General features: G+C 40.9%; 1 protein-coding gene across 4 annotated transcripts in view; it reads right to left on the reverse strand.

Moving 5' to 3' along the window:
- Positions 1-16,135, reverse strand: part of MICU1 (mitochondrial calcium uptake 1) — a 231,194-nt gene that overhangs the window by 21,286 nt on the left and 193,773 nt on the right. For all 4 annotated transcript variants that reach the window (XM_050959515.1, XM_050959516.1, XM_050959519.1 and 1 more), the window contains 2 exons: positions 15,405-15,542; positions 8,927-9,035 (listed from right to left, as the gene is read on the reverse strand). In XM_050959515.1, the coding sequence (XP_050815472.1) occupies positions 8,927-9,035; positions 15,405-15,542 (247 nt within the window). The remainder of the gene's footprint in view (positions 1-8,926; positions 9,036-15,404; positions 15,543-16,135) is intronic.

Genomic DNA, 16,135 nt, shown 5'->3' on the forward strand with positions numbered 1-16,135 from the left:
GATATATTATAAATATTGTGTGTATATGCATGCAGACCCTCTGCCTCCAGACCCCCATCCCTGCACCCAGACCACCACCCACTGAGCTCCCTCCACTCAAACTCTCCACCCTGCACCACCCTGAGCCCCCACATCCAGACCCCCCGTCACTGAGCCCCCCCCACACCCAGACACCTCTACTGAGCCCCAACCACCTTCACTTGGAAGCCCCTGCAGAGTCCCCTTGCCCCTGCACCTGGAAACCCCCCCCTCAATGAGCTCTGTGCATCCAGATCCCCCCACACCTAGACCCCCCACTGAGCTGCCTGCACCCAGATTGTTCCACACAGAATCCTCTCACCCCACACCTGGATGCCCCCACACTGAGCCCCTCCACACTTGGATCCTGCTTGCCCCACACCTGGTGCGCCTGGCGCAGAGCCCCATGGTGTTCCTTGGGAAGGCCCAGGCCTTGTGTTGCGTCGGGGTGGGTGCAGGCTCACCGCTGAATCCGTGTCCCGGGGGCGGGGGGGGGGCCTGCAGGGTGATATCCCACCTTCATGCACCCAGTGGTCTGTGTTCCCCATGCTGAGCCTCTGCATTTATTTATTCACAAATAAAACTTGCAGAATTTTAAAATATTGTGCCCAGAATTTTTAATGTTTTGGTGCAGAAAGGCCTCAAAAGTAATATATACACAAAAAAACAGAGGCATCTGTAAGCTTTTCAGACCATGGACTGTATCTTCATATGTTTGTACAGTGCCTAGACACTGTAGGGCTCTGATCCTGCCTGCAGCCTCTGGGTGGGAGTAAGTTGGATTATTGTATTCAGCATTTCTATGGCCAACAGGGTGACTACAGCAAAAACCTCCTTAGATCAGCAGACAGGGAAACCATGTCTTCTTTTAACACTGTAAACCAATGACACTGCCTCGTAACCATTCAGAACACATAACTTGGACTACATGATAATAATTACTTTGGTTGAGCTGTCCTAAAGTCTTATGCAATCAATTTGGAAATAGCAGCAACTACAAATGCCAAGATATTGATTATGTATTTTGCAATAATTTGTCTATGTCTCTACGCAATTGCTGTTTCCTGAGTATTTATACAATATTCAGAAAAATCAAGTGGTTAAGGTATGGGAATTCAGATCCAATAAACAAGTATTACTGTGGCTTTGACTCGTAATTCTGATAAATGCTTTATCAGCATTATTCTGTAATGATTAAAACACAGTACAGGGAGTCAGGAGATGAGAGTTCTATGCCGGGCTCTAAGCTTTAAATGACGTGACCTTGGAACAGTCACTTATCTTTGTATCTCAGCCTTTAGCCATCTGCAATGCTTATCTGTCATATAAAGTTGTTGTGAGATATAGTTCATTAATGTATGGAAAGCTTTTTAAAAATAGTTTGGGTGAACTTATTTCCCAGATAATTTGCATTTCAGTTTTATGCAAGTCTTCTATAAAACTGTCAGCGTACACATTTTAAAAAGTTACTTTGGGAAGGATATATATTTTAATTGCTATAATTTAACTTTTGTGCAAGATCTTTAATTTCTGAGTTCAAATGAGACCTACATTTGCTGTAATAGCAGTATATAATTTAAGTCAAGTTCTTCAGGAATATGTATTTCCAAATGAACTCTGTCTAGGCCTTTTAAATTTAAAGAGTTCTCTAAATATGCCTGACCAAAGTTAGCTATTCCTATCAGCAATATTTCTGATATACTGCAATAGTTTTTCATACCTCTATTTGCACGCTTATGCAGAGGGAATTCAGATACTCTATATTTAGGGTCCACAGTAGCACCTGGCCAGCATGCTTGGTCCCAGATACTGCTTGGTGAAAGTCAATGCTAATAAGAGGCTGCACATGTGGACTGAATGAAGTCAGTATAAGAGCTGTGCTCTAACAAGGAACTGCATAAATAGGGTTGGGGAGGTCAAATAGACTAGATTTAAGCTCTATTTTCTGACAAGACTACATGGAGAGTGCAGATACTTTGGATTTAAGGGCTTTCAGAGACAGCCAAGAGTGGCTTGGCTAGTGAAGATTTAAGGGTTTAACTGATAGAGAGCTAGCTGCTGTTAACTAGGGCTGACTCCAGGCACCAGTGCAGAAAGCAGGTGCTTGGGGTGGCCAATGGAAAGGGGCAGCACATCCAGATCTTCGGTGGCAATTTGGCGGACCAAAGAATGAAGCGGTGCGGTAGAGCTGCCACCGAAGTGACACCAATTTTTTTTTTCCTTTTTCTTCCTTCTTCACCACTTGTGGGGGCAAAAAAGCTAGAGCCGGCCCTGTGTTTAACATCTGTTTTTTTGATAGGGACAGTTTGACTCTAAGGTAGGTTTAAGGGGGCAAATATGCAAAATTTGGATACTACACAAGCCCAAGTTTGCTGACCTTCAGAGCATACAAGGAAGACCTGCCTCTTGTCTCAGTCTTCTTGCCTGCAAAGAGTGATTGTGGGGTCAGCATGTTTAAGGAGGGAGCATCATTTTGGTCTTTTGTATTTTTCAATATTATGATAGTGCCATCAGTTTTCGCCTAATTTAATGACTTTTCCTGGCCTTTGTGGTTGTAAAGAAAACCTTCTGAATTTGATAGGATGCCGTATAGTCTCTGCAGACAGACAAAATTAATAGCTCAGAGCGATGAACCAGCTCATTCTTCTAAAGGGTGCTTTATCTCTGAAGCTTCCTGGACAATAACTTAAATGTCAACACTACTACATAACTCTGGGAGTGCTGATGGAGTTCAGCAGATGAATTCACTAGTGAGGTATGCTTTAGATACACAATCTATCAGTGTTTCTGTGATCACTGGATGTCCATCTTTGTGAATATTCCATGTTTTGAATAAATACTCAAGCCATACAAATTAGCTATGATCCATTAATATAGGCATTACTCTGTAGACCAGCTAGCCAATGGCAACAATCCTGACAGAACCTGAGAGTGTTGCCATCGGGATAAATTAAGCTGGGACAAGGCAACTGACTACTCACTCAGTGATAGCCAAAGCCTTCAGGAATATGACAGCACTGAAGAGGCAGTGGACACAGAATGGTTTTTGTTTCTTGTTGTATGAATGATAGTATTTTAAACAGCTTATTGAGGAAAAATCTAATATTCTTTTGGTCATGGACTGCTCTATAGCATTCCAAATTTCTAAGAGGATCACAGAGTAAGTGTGGGATATGCATGCGATATGATCTGAGAGGCTGTTTGCTAATTTACTGTACAATAAGATACTGTCTCAAGTGAAATATTTTTGCTCTTGCAAAATTTTAAAAATCAGGTTATCAGGGATATAAGAACAAGATTTTTCTGGCCACTTAAAGGCTGAGAACTGCGGCTCTAGAACCTGGCTAATGGGGGCAGGAAATCTTGGCACACTCAGGGGTGCAGGGAGCAGGGCTCTGACACCCCCAGATACTTAATGTCCCCCATATCCTAGCTCACTTGAGGGCAGAGACAGACTCCTCTAGAGGGGTAGGGAGTCCCAAATCCCAGCAAACACACACTAAGTAGGGAGAGAGTAGGGAGTGGGGCTGCGGATGGAATAAATGGGGCAAAGGTGCTAACATAACCCAGTCACAGTCCAACATTAAACAGCATTAAATAAGCATTGGGGTTTGGTTAACTGAGACCACAGCCTACTTAGTACCATGGCAAACACATGATTTAAAGAAAGCTTGTAGTAAAGATACAGAAAAGAAGGAACAACAATTAAAGCATCTGAAATGTGAAGTATTAAGTAAGGCTTTCATTTTAACAGCATCCCTTGTTCCCTTTCCTTTAGCTGGACTGCTGGAGAGTGTGTGTTTAGGAGGAAACCCCCCTTGTTTAACTATCTCTGGGATGGTATCAAAGATGGCAATAACTGTAGTTTGGGGAAAAGAGGAGGAATTAGCTAGATGAGCTGGAGCGGCTGCTATTGACGTTAAAACACAAACTGTCCTTTTAGGGAAAAGAAAAGAAGTTGAGATGAGCTAGCGCTGTTGCTGCTGCTAAAACCCAATCCTATTTCATCCCAGGTGCTGTTTGGGATTCAGATGGAGCCTGCAGAGGTGGCCATATTATCAGGGTCCCTCTCTCTGGCCTGGTCTGGTTAGGCATCTTTCAGGATTACAAAGAAGGAGGTCTGGGGTCCCAGAAGACAGTGGAAGTGGCAGCCACAATGGTGAATTGTGCTTCAGCCTCCATCTCCTCTTTGTTCTTCTTTCTCTCCATCAGTTTTTTTTTTTTTTTAAAGGATCCAAAAAGGGAATGATGGGTGAAATAGCTCATCCACTCATTATCTGGTCCACTAATTACACCTCTACCCTGATATAACGCTGTCCTCAGGAGCCAAAAAATCTTACCACATTATATCGAACTTGCTTTGATCTGCCGGAGCATGCACCCTCCCCCGCACCGAGCGCTGCTTTACCGTATTATATCTGAATTCATGTTATATTGGGTCGTGTTATATCGGGATAGAGGTGGTCTAATATCTGACACACAAACCAATTTTGGTTCATTAATTTCCAGTTCACGTCTTTGGTTTTTATTAAGCACCATTTCAGCATAGTCCTTGAACTATATGCTGTTATGTTATGTTTCCGCTAATTCAGTCTAACTGTCTGGTTCTCTTGCACCTGTTTATAACATTCTTTACTGAAATTAACTTGACCTACTTTCCATGGTAAATTCTTAAGTAAGCAAAAGTTTCAGACCAATTGTCATAATAGGGCTCTGACCTCCCATATCTTGGCACATACTAAGAAGGGGAGAATGTGGGACTCACAGGCAACCCCTCTACCCCTGTTCTTCCACAGTCCCCCTGCCACTTACCTACATGTTCCCTTCCCAATGTCCCTACCACCCATCTCCATTTATCCTTCTCTCCCCATAATTTCCCCTCGCCTTGATTCAGTCTGAAATCGCTCACCTCTATTCTCCCCATTCCTCCTCCTAAAATGCCCCTTCATATCAGCATGAATTCACGTCCCTTTTAAAAGCAACAAAAAGTTTGTTTACATTCCTCCAAACCCTCTCCCCAACCCTGATAGATTTTAGCAATATGACTCTCAGCCTTTTCTAGACTTCTGCTCAAGGTAGGACTTGAACTGTTGCTGGGGAGGGGAGTGGCCTTTAGAGCCTGAACTCCAATATGAGCCACAATATCTACACTGTTATTTTTAGTGTCAGGGCATGAGCCCAAGTCTCTGACCTGGGGTTTGAGATGCTCTGCTGTGGATTTTAAAATGCAACATAGACTTATCCTGTAAGGCTTCTGACCCAGACAGACACTGCTCCACTCCTGAGCTCATTTGTTAGGTACAATTTCTGTATATGATTTTTGCTTATTTGCGATTTAAGAATTTGTTGCCATTGAATTTCTGGTAGCATAACAGTTATTTCTAGAAACACAAGCTTGAATGAATAAATTCATGCATTATTCCATGGTTCATTAAAGTACGTATCCTACCATTCTTTTTAAAAACAAGGTCTAGTTTAAATTAAGGATGAAAAACGTCAGTGAAGCAGGAACCTGCTGTGTCTATTTTATGCTACTAATTTTTTCCCCTTTCAGTTTATAAGACTTCTAGAATCATAAAAACGGGTCAGTCTGCTGCAGTAGAATAGGAACAATTTATTTAGCATATAAGGCTTACGGTCACCTTTTAACATTTTAATAGTCAAAATAATCCCATTCTTTAGGCAGTCAGATGAGTGACTTTCCTGTGGTATATTAATAGAGATATAAGCATCTTTATGAGAGTTCAGCTATTGGAAAAGGTGGAACAAGTGTATCATTTACTCTGTGTGGACTTGATGCTCTGGCTAGGAGAACACATTTTTATGCTAAGAACCATGTAATGTGCAGATCATTTGAGCATAAATTCCTCATTAACACACTATCCACTACTAACTCTCTCAAATCTCAAGCCACCTGCAATGAATTCCTCTTTCATTGTCAAAGCCTCTTCCAACTTCTGAGTGCCATCACCCTCTCCATTTCCCCCGCTCCAACCTCTCTACATACTTTTCTGGATCAAACGTCAACAATACTCTATCCAGCTGCCAAAACATACAGCTTTCCCCAAAGGTCTATATTAAGTAATATTTGGAGGTAGCATAAACATTTGTAGGTTAATACCAACATAGACAACGCTGCAATGATTGCTTTACTCATGTTCATATTTAATCTACCACAGTCCTCCAGATTTTAATCTACCTGAGCCTGTGGCAGAATTTCCAGTTTGTTTCTGCTGCACCGTGATACAGCAGAGTTCTTTGGCCTGTATAGCTGATACCAGTTCTCAGAATGATATTAGCTATACTTGCAAAAGGAAATTTTTGTCAATGTAACTGTCTACACTGAAGCTTTTGCCAGCATAGCCATGTCTGTTAAGGGTGTGATTCTTTCTCACTCCTAGCCAACATAGCTATGCCAGCAAAACTTTCAAGTGTAGACCAGGCGAATATGGGGCATGCTACTTTCCAACCAGGGGATTTCCAGGAGGAATGTTGCAGATTCAACTCTCTAACTGGTTTCTAATCTCTACCAAGTTATACCTATACTACAGTTTGTGACCCTACTGCAAGTCATGTTAATTGTCAGTTAATCTGAGTTAGCTAAAATTTGTGCTAATCTAGACACTCCACAAATATTAGTTCCAGGACACAAATGTTTGTGGTTTACCCTAAGCAGAGTCCTAGATGAGGCACTGTCAAAATATAGGATTTCTCTGGACCATTATCAGATCAGAGTAGGTTGGTGAGTAACTAAAAGTTTTACTTGAAGTTAGTCTGTATTTCAGTAACTGCACACGGCTATTTTATACACCGTGTTCCAGTTAAAAGATCTTTCACTATGCTCATTCTCTTTATTCATTTTTTTAATTCCAAGAAGATGTTCCCACCTGTTGGGTCCCATTTGACTTAAAACACCTAAAATACATGATCTCAGCTATAAACTAAGGCTGATCTCAGTTAACAAGAGCATCTAAGAGCAGAGATGCAAGTTGAATTAGAGCATGTAATCGTCTTAAAATCTTTCAGTATAAGCCACCATTCACACCTTAATGCTGCCAGAATAGTAATGGCTCAAAGTTATAATTTACTGGTACAAAGTTTCACCTTTTAGCTGATTAAATAATCTATAGCTTTTATATACAGAATGGGAGTTTTCATTAGGATTTGAAAACATTAAATTAGTTTGTGACGTGGTATGTTCCCAGTCTTACCAATGAGTTTTACAAAAATTACTAATCTGAAAAAAATTCAGACTCAAAACAAGTATGCAATTGTAAAAGATAAAAAAAAATTAATATCTTTTTTATGGGCAATACAGAAACGATGAACTTCTGTTTTACAGTGCAAATTTTAAGATCATTTGGTGGATTAGTTAAGCATTGAAGGAAGGTGAAAAAAGAAGGGGATGGTTATGCATGTTTAATAAATTACATTGTTATAATGGTTCTCAGCTAAGTACTGTATTATTCATCTGCTATTGCTGGCTCCTTCTGCAAGGCATTTTCCATGTGATGACGGTGGGATATAAGGTAGATATTATTTGATTAGGAACTATACCACTGCGTGCCCTCTCTTAAAGATAGTCTACACAAGGACTGGGCCTTATACTTGGTCACAGGTAAAAGTATGTTCTATCTGGACTTTAAAAAAAAAAAAGCCTTTGAAGAGAATCTGCACTGAAGTTATTTTAATTCTCTGACTCAGCTTTGAGGGATTCAGAAGTAGAAGGCAAAAGTCAGCACTGGGTCAAGGAAGGGAGAAGAAACTAGATTTTTACATATATTTATGAAAATTCAGAGATATATCCCAAACTGAAATTGAATGGTCGAGTTTCTTTCCTTCAATATGATGAACCCTGCGGGGCCCCTTTCCAATGCTCACCAATAGCTCCCTCCTTGTCTTGGATGTTGGAGAAGAAATTATAAATATTGCAAGAGTGCATGGCAGCTCACAGACCAATGCAGAGTCCTTGCCCAGCAGAGCTTATGATCTTTGTGGTTCAGATATTAAGGTTTCCAAAAATTGCCTGGGTAGCGTTATTTCTTCTTTTCCTCTCTCCACTTGTGGCTGCAAAGGGGGGCTGCTTTTCATGTTCCACTATGCCCCAGACCAATAAGAGCAAGATGATCACTAATTAAATCTGTACTGAGGAGTTCATAAGAGCATGAAATGACTTTAATGCCAAAAAGCTGAGAATCACTAATCTTACAGTGATCTTGGTTCTTCTGTTCCCATTGGAATGAGACTGTCTGCACATCCCTACTTTCAGGAACAATTTTCCTATCTGTTGTAAAATATACAAAAAGATACAGCATCCCAAGTCCCAGCATCATGGCTGAAAGTCCTATAAAAGTGACCCCCCACCCCCAAATGCTCCAAGTCTATCCCTGTTGCAGGTCTGGAGGATGAAATGATACTCACCCCAAATGTTGATTTCTGAACATTAAAAGTAGCATTTAACAAATTTATAAGATTTGTATAACGAAGCCTAAAAAGTTGAAAGCAACCATTTGCTGAATGCACTGAATCACGACATAAATTACGTAGAATACTATGCAGGAAATAAGTAAGGTAGAAGGGAACACACACATTAGATCTGAATGTTATTTTAGTCAATTTCTGATGTTTAGAGCCTGAAGATTTGTTAAAATAGCCTGAAAAATTCAAACAGGAAGTAAATTTCAGCATATTTTTCCTTACACTTAACAGAGGACAAATCCAAAATCCCTCTTTTTCCACAAACAGCTGCAAGTTAAAACCTTCTCATGACAAGAGAGGAAACATATGATTTTAGTGCACTTTTTATCTGTCAGAAAAGCCTTGCTGAACAGCTTCAAGTTTGAACACCCTGTTTTAATGGTAAAAACACCAGAAAAAAAAATCCAGCAAGCTCACAAGCGTTTAATACCTTTATCAAGAGAAGCTCCAGCCATGTGGTAAAAGCTCAAAGCTGTGTCCACATCATTTATATTCTTCAGAAAAGTAAAAAAGCTTTCTACTTCCTCAAACGTCAGCCCCTGCAATAGAAGGAACAAATTTTTTTTTAAATGGTTAAAGTAAGGAGACCAATAATGAAATAATTTTGATAGGAAAAAGTCCCAGTGAGAGCAAAGATGATAGGTATGCAGGAGCGATGCCAGGGTTTTTGGCGCCCTAGGCGAGGGTGCTTCCGCGCTCCCGGTCTTCGGGGCACTTTGATGGCGGGTCCCGGGCGAGTGAAGGACCCGCTGCAGAATTGTCGATGATGACCCAGAGCGCGGAAGGACCCCCTCGCCGCCGAGGGTGGCAAAATGCCGCCCTCCCAAATCCTGGTGCCCTAGGCGACAGCCTAGGTAGCCTAAATGGAAGCGCCGGCCCTGTAGGTATGTCCAAGTGGGAATTCATGTATGACTCTCCATAGTGCATTATATTAAATCATTATTTGGGATTATATACAATTTAAAGTCTACACTTGCAGTAACTGAAAAGTCAATTAGCTACCGACATTCTTACTGCCTCCCTTAATTGAAATTTCTCTTTCTTCAGTAATCCCCATTACAGTCCGATTGGCTCCTTACTAGGAAGTTGATGCCAGCTGAGGGGGATAGGCTTAATACAGCTATTGTAGGTCTTCCTGGGCCTAGCCATTATTTGTTCTGATCAGCATTATGGGCCTGATTCTCATTTACACCACCCAGAAAGTATAAAAGGGCCTTAGGATATAAAAGATTCAGGCTCGGTATGTGGAAGAGTTAGTGGTGATAGAGAAGTTGAAACAAAAACCACCACCATTCGCCCTGCTGACAACCACTTGCCCGACAAGGGGATCACATAGCCAGTGCACTCTCAAGATCCAAGAACTTGCTGCAAGCATATCAGTTTATACCCCGTATGGTTGTCAAACTTGCACCAAGGAGATCAGATGGTTGACACTCTAAAAATAGAGCCTTAAGGACAAATTTAGAGGTCTCAGTGGGGTAAGTAAAACTCCCCTAACACTTCAAGTCACTTAGGGTATGTCGACACTGCAAAGAAAAACCCACGGTGCCGAGTCTCAGAGCCCAGTTGAATTGGTTTGGGCTTGTGGACTCAGGCTGCAGGGCTAAAAACAGCAGTGCAGACATTCAGTCTTGGGCTGGAGCTTGGGTTTGAAACCTGGCAAGTGGGGAGGGTCTTGGATCCCAGGCTCCGGCCTGAGCAGCTACACCTACACTGCTATTTTTAGTTCCACAGCCTGAGCCCCTGTTGACCTGGGCTCTAAGACTCAGCATCGTGCGTTTTTCTTTGCAGTGTAGACATACATTTAGACTCCCTTACATATAATCAGAGGAGGCGTACATTAGCGAAAATTACATGAAACAGAGAGCAAAAGCGAAACTAGTCTCATCATACTTGAACCTTCTTCTGGCTCTTTGGTATGTAAACTAAATCAGATGATATTCTCTACATGTTGACAGAGTGGTTGTGTCAGGTCTAAGGTTTGATTCACATTAAGAATTTTGGAAATTCTCCCATAATTGCTCTAGCATTGAGGCAGCTCCACAGAGGCTGGCAACCAGGTAAATACTAGTATAGAGTAATTACTTGTCTTTTTACCACTGTGTCTAGTTTTGTTCAGAGTTGGAGGACACAGTCAGGTGATAAACATAACCAAGCCCTATCTATATTAACCCTCATATTATTTATTGCTACCACCAGTGGAACTGCATCAATGATAGAACAACAGCGTGAAAGTCTCAAAATCTTCAGTTTAAAAGCAGCCTAAGTAAACCTAAATGAGCACAGGTCTGACAGTAAGGGGCTCTATATTTCATTACCTTACCTATCACCTCTGAATTTGGCTCTTAACATGATGAATCACCATGCCAGCCTAAATTCAAGTTTCCTTTCTGTTCTACCCAGCAAGAGACAGAATGCTAAAAATGGAGTACCTATAAAATAAATACATTTTCGCTGTTATGATGAAGATAAAAATGTCAAAATGAATACATTTCAGCTGGTAAATCCAAATTAAGCTGTAAAATCTATCTTAACACTGTCTGAAATGTCTTCAGTAACTGCAGCTATTAAAGCCTTTAACAACAATAAGGGCAGATTATTGGACTAATTTAAAACAAGAAATGCATTGTAAGATACTCTGACTGAAAGGGAGTTTAGTGACAAAAACCACTGTAAAGAAGATAGCTCATTTTTAAGGTCTGGGATCCAAGAGAACAACACTGATTAGTATACACACACCACCTTTTCAGCACGACTGCTAGCTTCTGACTCAAATATAAGAGAATTGGGAACCAGACACTTCTGCAGATGTTGTAAATTACAAATGAAGAGCAGGAAACAACACTAGGGTTAAGCTTAAGTTATTTCAAGTCCAAGAAAACTTTTATGCTAACACTGAACTCATTTACAAAAAAAAAAAAAATGTTGCACGTGCATTCCTATATGAACTTAGCTAGCAAGCTCAAAAGGAATGTAAGTGAAACTCTCCATCACACTTCATTAAAAAAGTGTAAGGATTTAAACCACATAATGTTAAGGCAGCTGCAATAGAGTAATCCAATAGAAACAGAGAAATGTCTTTGGGAACTGAAGGTATTACATACAAATCACCAAAGGACACTGTGTTCCAAAACACTCCCACTTCAGACAGAGGGAAGATTTAAAAAAGCAGCCAGTCTTGTATGAGGATGTTCTGAAGTAAGGTACTGGACTGGATTGACAAGAAGTGTATGTGGGCTACAACTGCTTGTAATAGATGATCCTTCTAACTTAATTAGTCACTGTATAGCCAGCTGCCTGGAGTCAACAAAGCTGCCAAGAGTTTCATCTGTGCCAGAAGGGAAAGAGAAACTGGCACCCCCACATCCTTTACCTCTTCCCCAAAAAACTCTTTATTATTTGCCTTTATTTGCTATTGCTGTAATTAAAAACTTTTGGCTTTTCATCTGTCTCCAGACTTGGAAATCATCTATCGCTTTTCTTCTTGCAAGTGTAAAATTCTGAATTCCTCCTCTTCTCCCCACCTCCCAAAGTCCTTGGAGATAAAAAGGGTGGTTATGAATCTGGTTAACAACCATAACCATAAAAGCAGCCTGGCAGGAGAGTTACCCCTAGAATCTGGACATCACCTGGACATAACCTGATAGAGAGGGACATGTTTAAGAATTTTTTTTCTTTATCCAGTGAAGAAACAATAAGATGCTAACACAAAAAAATCAGGTCCCTCCAGTTCATCTCTTAGCATCCTTGGCTACTGTTAGCTACATAATCAAAACTAGTTACAGAAAACATTACAGCAAATTGGAAAATATGACATTAGGAGTTGGTATTTTCTGCTAGTCACACACCCAAACTTTATGTATCTATAAGTTGTTATTCCTGAACCAAAAACTTTCAGATAAAATTACAAATATACAGACCTTTAAAAACAGTGTTACTAGAATATCCAAGTCCAACTGGAACTCTGTCCTTATATCCATACTCACATTCTATCTCAAGGCTAGAGATCCTCACACACAACTTAAGTTCTCCCTAAATGGATGCCAGTAGTTTGCTTTTTAAGGTTACATCTACATTAGCATATTTGAGGAAGTCTTCCCCCACTGCACTACCACCAGTGCAGCTCTGCCACTACTACTGTAGACAGGGCTCAGTGTGTCACCCAACTCTACATGGAGAATTTCCCAAGCTTCTAGTGTTTACTTTTAACTATACATTCTATCTGTGCTTTAAAGAGAAATTTATTCTCAAACTTGGCTACAGCTCAATGAAGATGTGTGTCTGGGAATATTCTTAGTTTTCATTCATGTGGAGAAAAAAGGTGGGTTTGTGCTTATACAATTCTAAAACCAGGGTCCAGATTTAGCTTGCAACTTTACTGAAGCCTGCATTTTATCAATGGTGCTTGAATATGCCAAGCTTTGCATGTTACGCTCATGGAACTCAACTTCTGTGAAAACTCAAATACAGTCCACGGAGAAAGAGTGAAGTCTCAAAGGAAGTTTGTACCTAGCATGAGCAGGACCCCACTTGGGATATCAGGGAAGTATGAACTTTGCAAAACCATTGGAGAATGTGGCTGATGTTAACATATTTCCGGCCTCACTGGCCTCTACCAGCGTGGTTCTAAAATACTTGCATGATGAGGTGTCTGCCCGACACTGGCTAGTAAGGGATTAATACAACTGGGGAGGCCATGTGAAAAGCAGCCAATAGGAGAGGATCTGTGAGCAGCAGCCAATCAGGACCTGGCAGGTCCATAAAAAAAAGCCTTTGGGCAGAGTAGGGTCAGTACCTGCCTAGAGTTCGAGGAGGGATGACTGTCTGGAGTAGGTTGCAACGCTGCAGCACCTTGGACAGAGTGGTGCAGGTAGAAGCCTGGTGAGAAGAGAAGGAGGTCCGGATGGGCTGTTGAGACCGATGAGGGTGTTGTGCCCACGGGGAAGTGGCCCAGGGAAATGCAGTGATAGTAGTGGGCAGGCCCGGGAAACACCCTCCCCCTACTGGGGAAGCGGCAGGACAATTGACTGCAGTCGCCACTGGGGAGGTGGCTGGACTAGGAGCTAAACTCCCTCGGAAGAGGGGGAAAAACAGATAGTGATATGGCCAGAGGTCTGAGCCATGAAGAGGACGTTACAGTTTCGGACACTGCGAGAGAGTTTACAATTGGACTGCGGAGAAGGAGTGATGGTATACAGACTGTGAATTGCAGCATCAGCCTTGAGCTAATCCCCAGAATGACCAGGAGGAGGTGCTAGTCTGGCAGTGAGTGGCATGGTCTGTGACAACTTGAATTATGATTTATTGACTCATTAAGGAGATTTCCATGTTTATTTTTTAACCTTTAATTAATATACAATTTAAAGGAAAGCAAACTGACAAATTAACCCTGATACGCATACAGTAATAATCAGGTTGCTTCTTTCATAATATCCAAAACATGACAGATGTAGAAGTTAGCACTAATAATATAAAACATAATGGCGTAATTGTCATTGTCATTGACATAATTGTCAGCTGCACCAGAACAGGGGCCAAACTGGCCCCTAAAGCAAGTTAGAGAAACCCAGTAGTTGCTTTAGTTTTCACTGGCCTTGAATGTCACCTAAGAGCCATTACACCAGAAAGAACTGCTTGAATAAACTGTGCTTTGGCTCCTCAAAATACCCTAGTTCTTCCAACACATTCCCTATGCTGGGTGCAGGAGGCACTGATGCAGGGGTGGCTATGCTGGATTTATGCCAACTGAGGATTCCTTCATACCAGTGGAATCCATTTAGAGCAGCTTTAAGGAGCAACGTAAAGGGATCTTAAGGTTGGTCAGAATCTGGTCCAGGATTTCATAATATTTTGCATCACAAAATGGATTAACGAAATTAAGAAATAAATGACAGTTCTGCTGCTAAGAGGAAGTAGTTCAACAACAGTCAGGCCTACTAACCACAGAAGCAGAAGTCTTTCATTAGTTCCTGTTTTGGCTGATTGCTATGTTCACAAACTAATTAATAAAAAAGGAGCACTATCAATCTCTATAGAAGCAGACATGAAATTCTAACACTACTGTAATTTAGCACCCCATAATTTCATCATCATATTAAAGATGTCCTTTCAGTTTAGGTGTTTTATTCCAAGTTCTCCTTTCCTTAATTAACTACTCCAGGGACTGCAACCTTTCCCCCTACAAATTTTGAGTTTAAATCCATTCCCATAACACATTTTTCTCATATCATAATAAAATGATAAACTACCCAATCATACTGCACAATTAATCCAAGGTCAAGCCAACTGTTGGATACAAGTCTTCAGTGTTTGTTCAGGTTAAACGTGGGGGCTTAACTAGAAAGTGTGTTTTTTTAATTTTAAGTATTAATTAATACATTAATTTTTTAATGTTAAGTATTTCTACACCCACTATTGCAATGCACTCATTTTAAAATGTGTAAAACAGTCTTTCATTATACACACAGCCAGATCTTGATCACTCGACTTATGCATTCTTTGACTCCTTACTGCTGGTAATTTTTTGACCATCTGAAGTCAGTGTGGCTCTTAGGGCCTCAATAGGTTTTAGAGGGTCAGGTGCTTTTCTTCAGGAGTTGGAGCATATTTATTTTATGGTAAGCCCAGTCTGTGCCAGCCCACTGCTTAGATCTATAATTTCAGAGCAAAATATGAAATGGCCATTTTTTTTTACTCCAGCCTTTGACGTATTCAGCTATCAAGCATTATTTAACTACTGAGATATATTTTGGACAAGTAAAAGTCAATGGAAATATTTATCAGCACTGAAATGATTCATTCTACAAGTTTATTCACATTTTAGACTTCATTTCACAGTGCAAAGCACTATGGATGCACTCATCAGAAAGGCTTAAAATTTCTCTTTTGTCTGCCTGAAAGCCACTAACCTCTCCTTCTTGAAAATGTTTCCTGAGTTGCTTCAGCATGAGAGTGAGCTTCTTTGACTGCACTCCACTATAGGCCAGCAGCATGCCACCAAACTGGCGCTCAGTGATCCGCCCATTCACAGGATCATGCCTTTCAAACTGGAAGAGAAAGAAGATGAAAACAAAACACTAATATTAAAGCAATTCTGCTTTAATAGGAAGCTGATAATTTATTCAGGAGGTGCACAACATTTACTGTAATGCTGAGCTAAGTGTGGTTGACAGTATTCCAGAAGCAGCTCTAACTGTGCTCAACATCGCCTCTTCACCGACGTCAGTGATTATTTATTTATCTATTTTACACACACATCCCAGTATTTGGACAACCATTTAGGAATGTCCTTTATCATGATCAACTTGTTCCATTATACAGGGGGACAGCATTTGTGGGATTAGTTCCCAACAAGCATTGATTACAACCCAGAATAGACATTTCTAAATGAAAGTAAACTAGATTTTCACTTAAAGGCGGTTCAGAAATGGTATAAAACTTGCAATCAGAGGTTTCTAATGGGGAAACTGTCAGAAGACAGTTTGCCAGTACTAGAAAATACATGCCACACACTGTGGGCAACAGAAGTGCGACTGTGTGTTATGCAGAGAACAAGCCGCTGTCAGTAACCCCTCCTCAGGGCTCAGTCCTGCACAGATCCTTCAATAAAACACAGTAAGCATGACTTAAAAACAACAGT

Source organism: Gopherus flavomarginatus, chromosome 6, assembly GCF_025201925.1.
Source record: "Gopherus flavomarginatus isolate rGopFla2 chromosome 6, rGopFla2.mat.asm, whole genome shotgun sequence".
NCBI lineage: Eukaryota > Metazoa > Chordata > Testudines > Testudinidae > Gopherus > Gopherus flavomarginatus.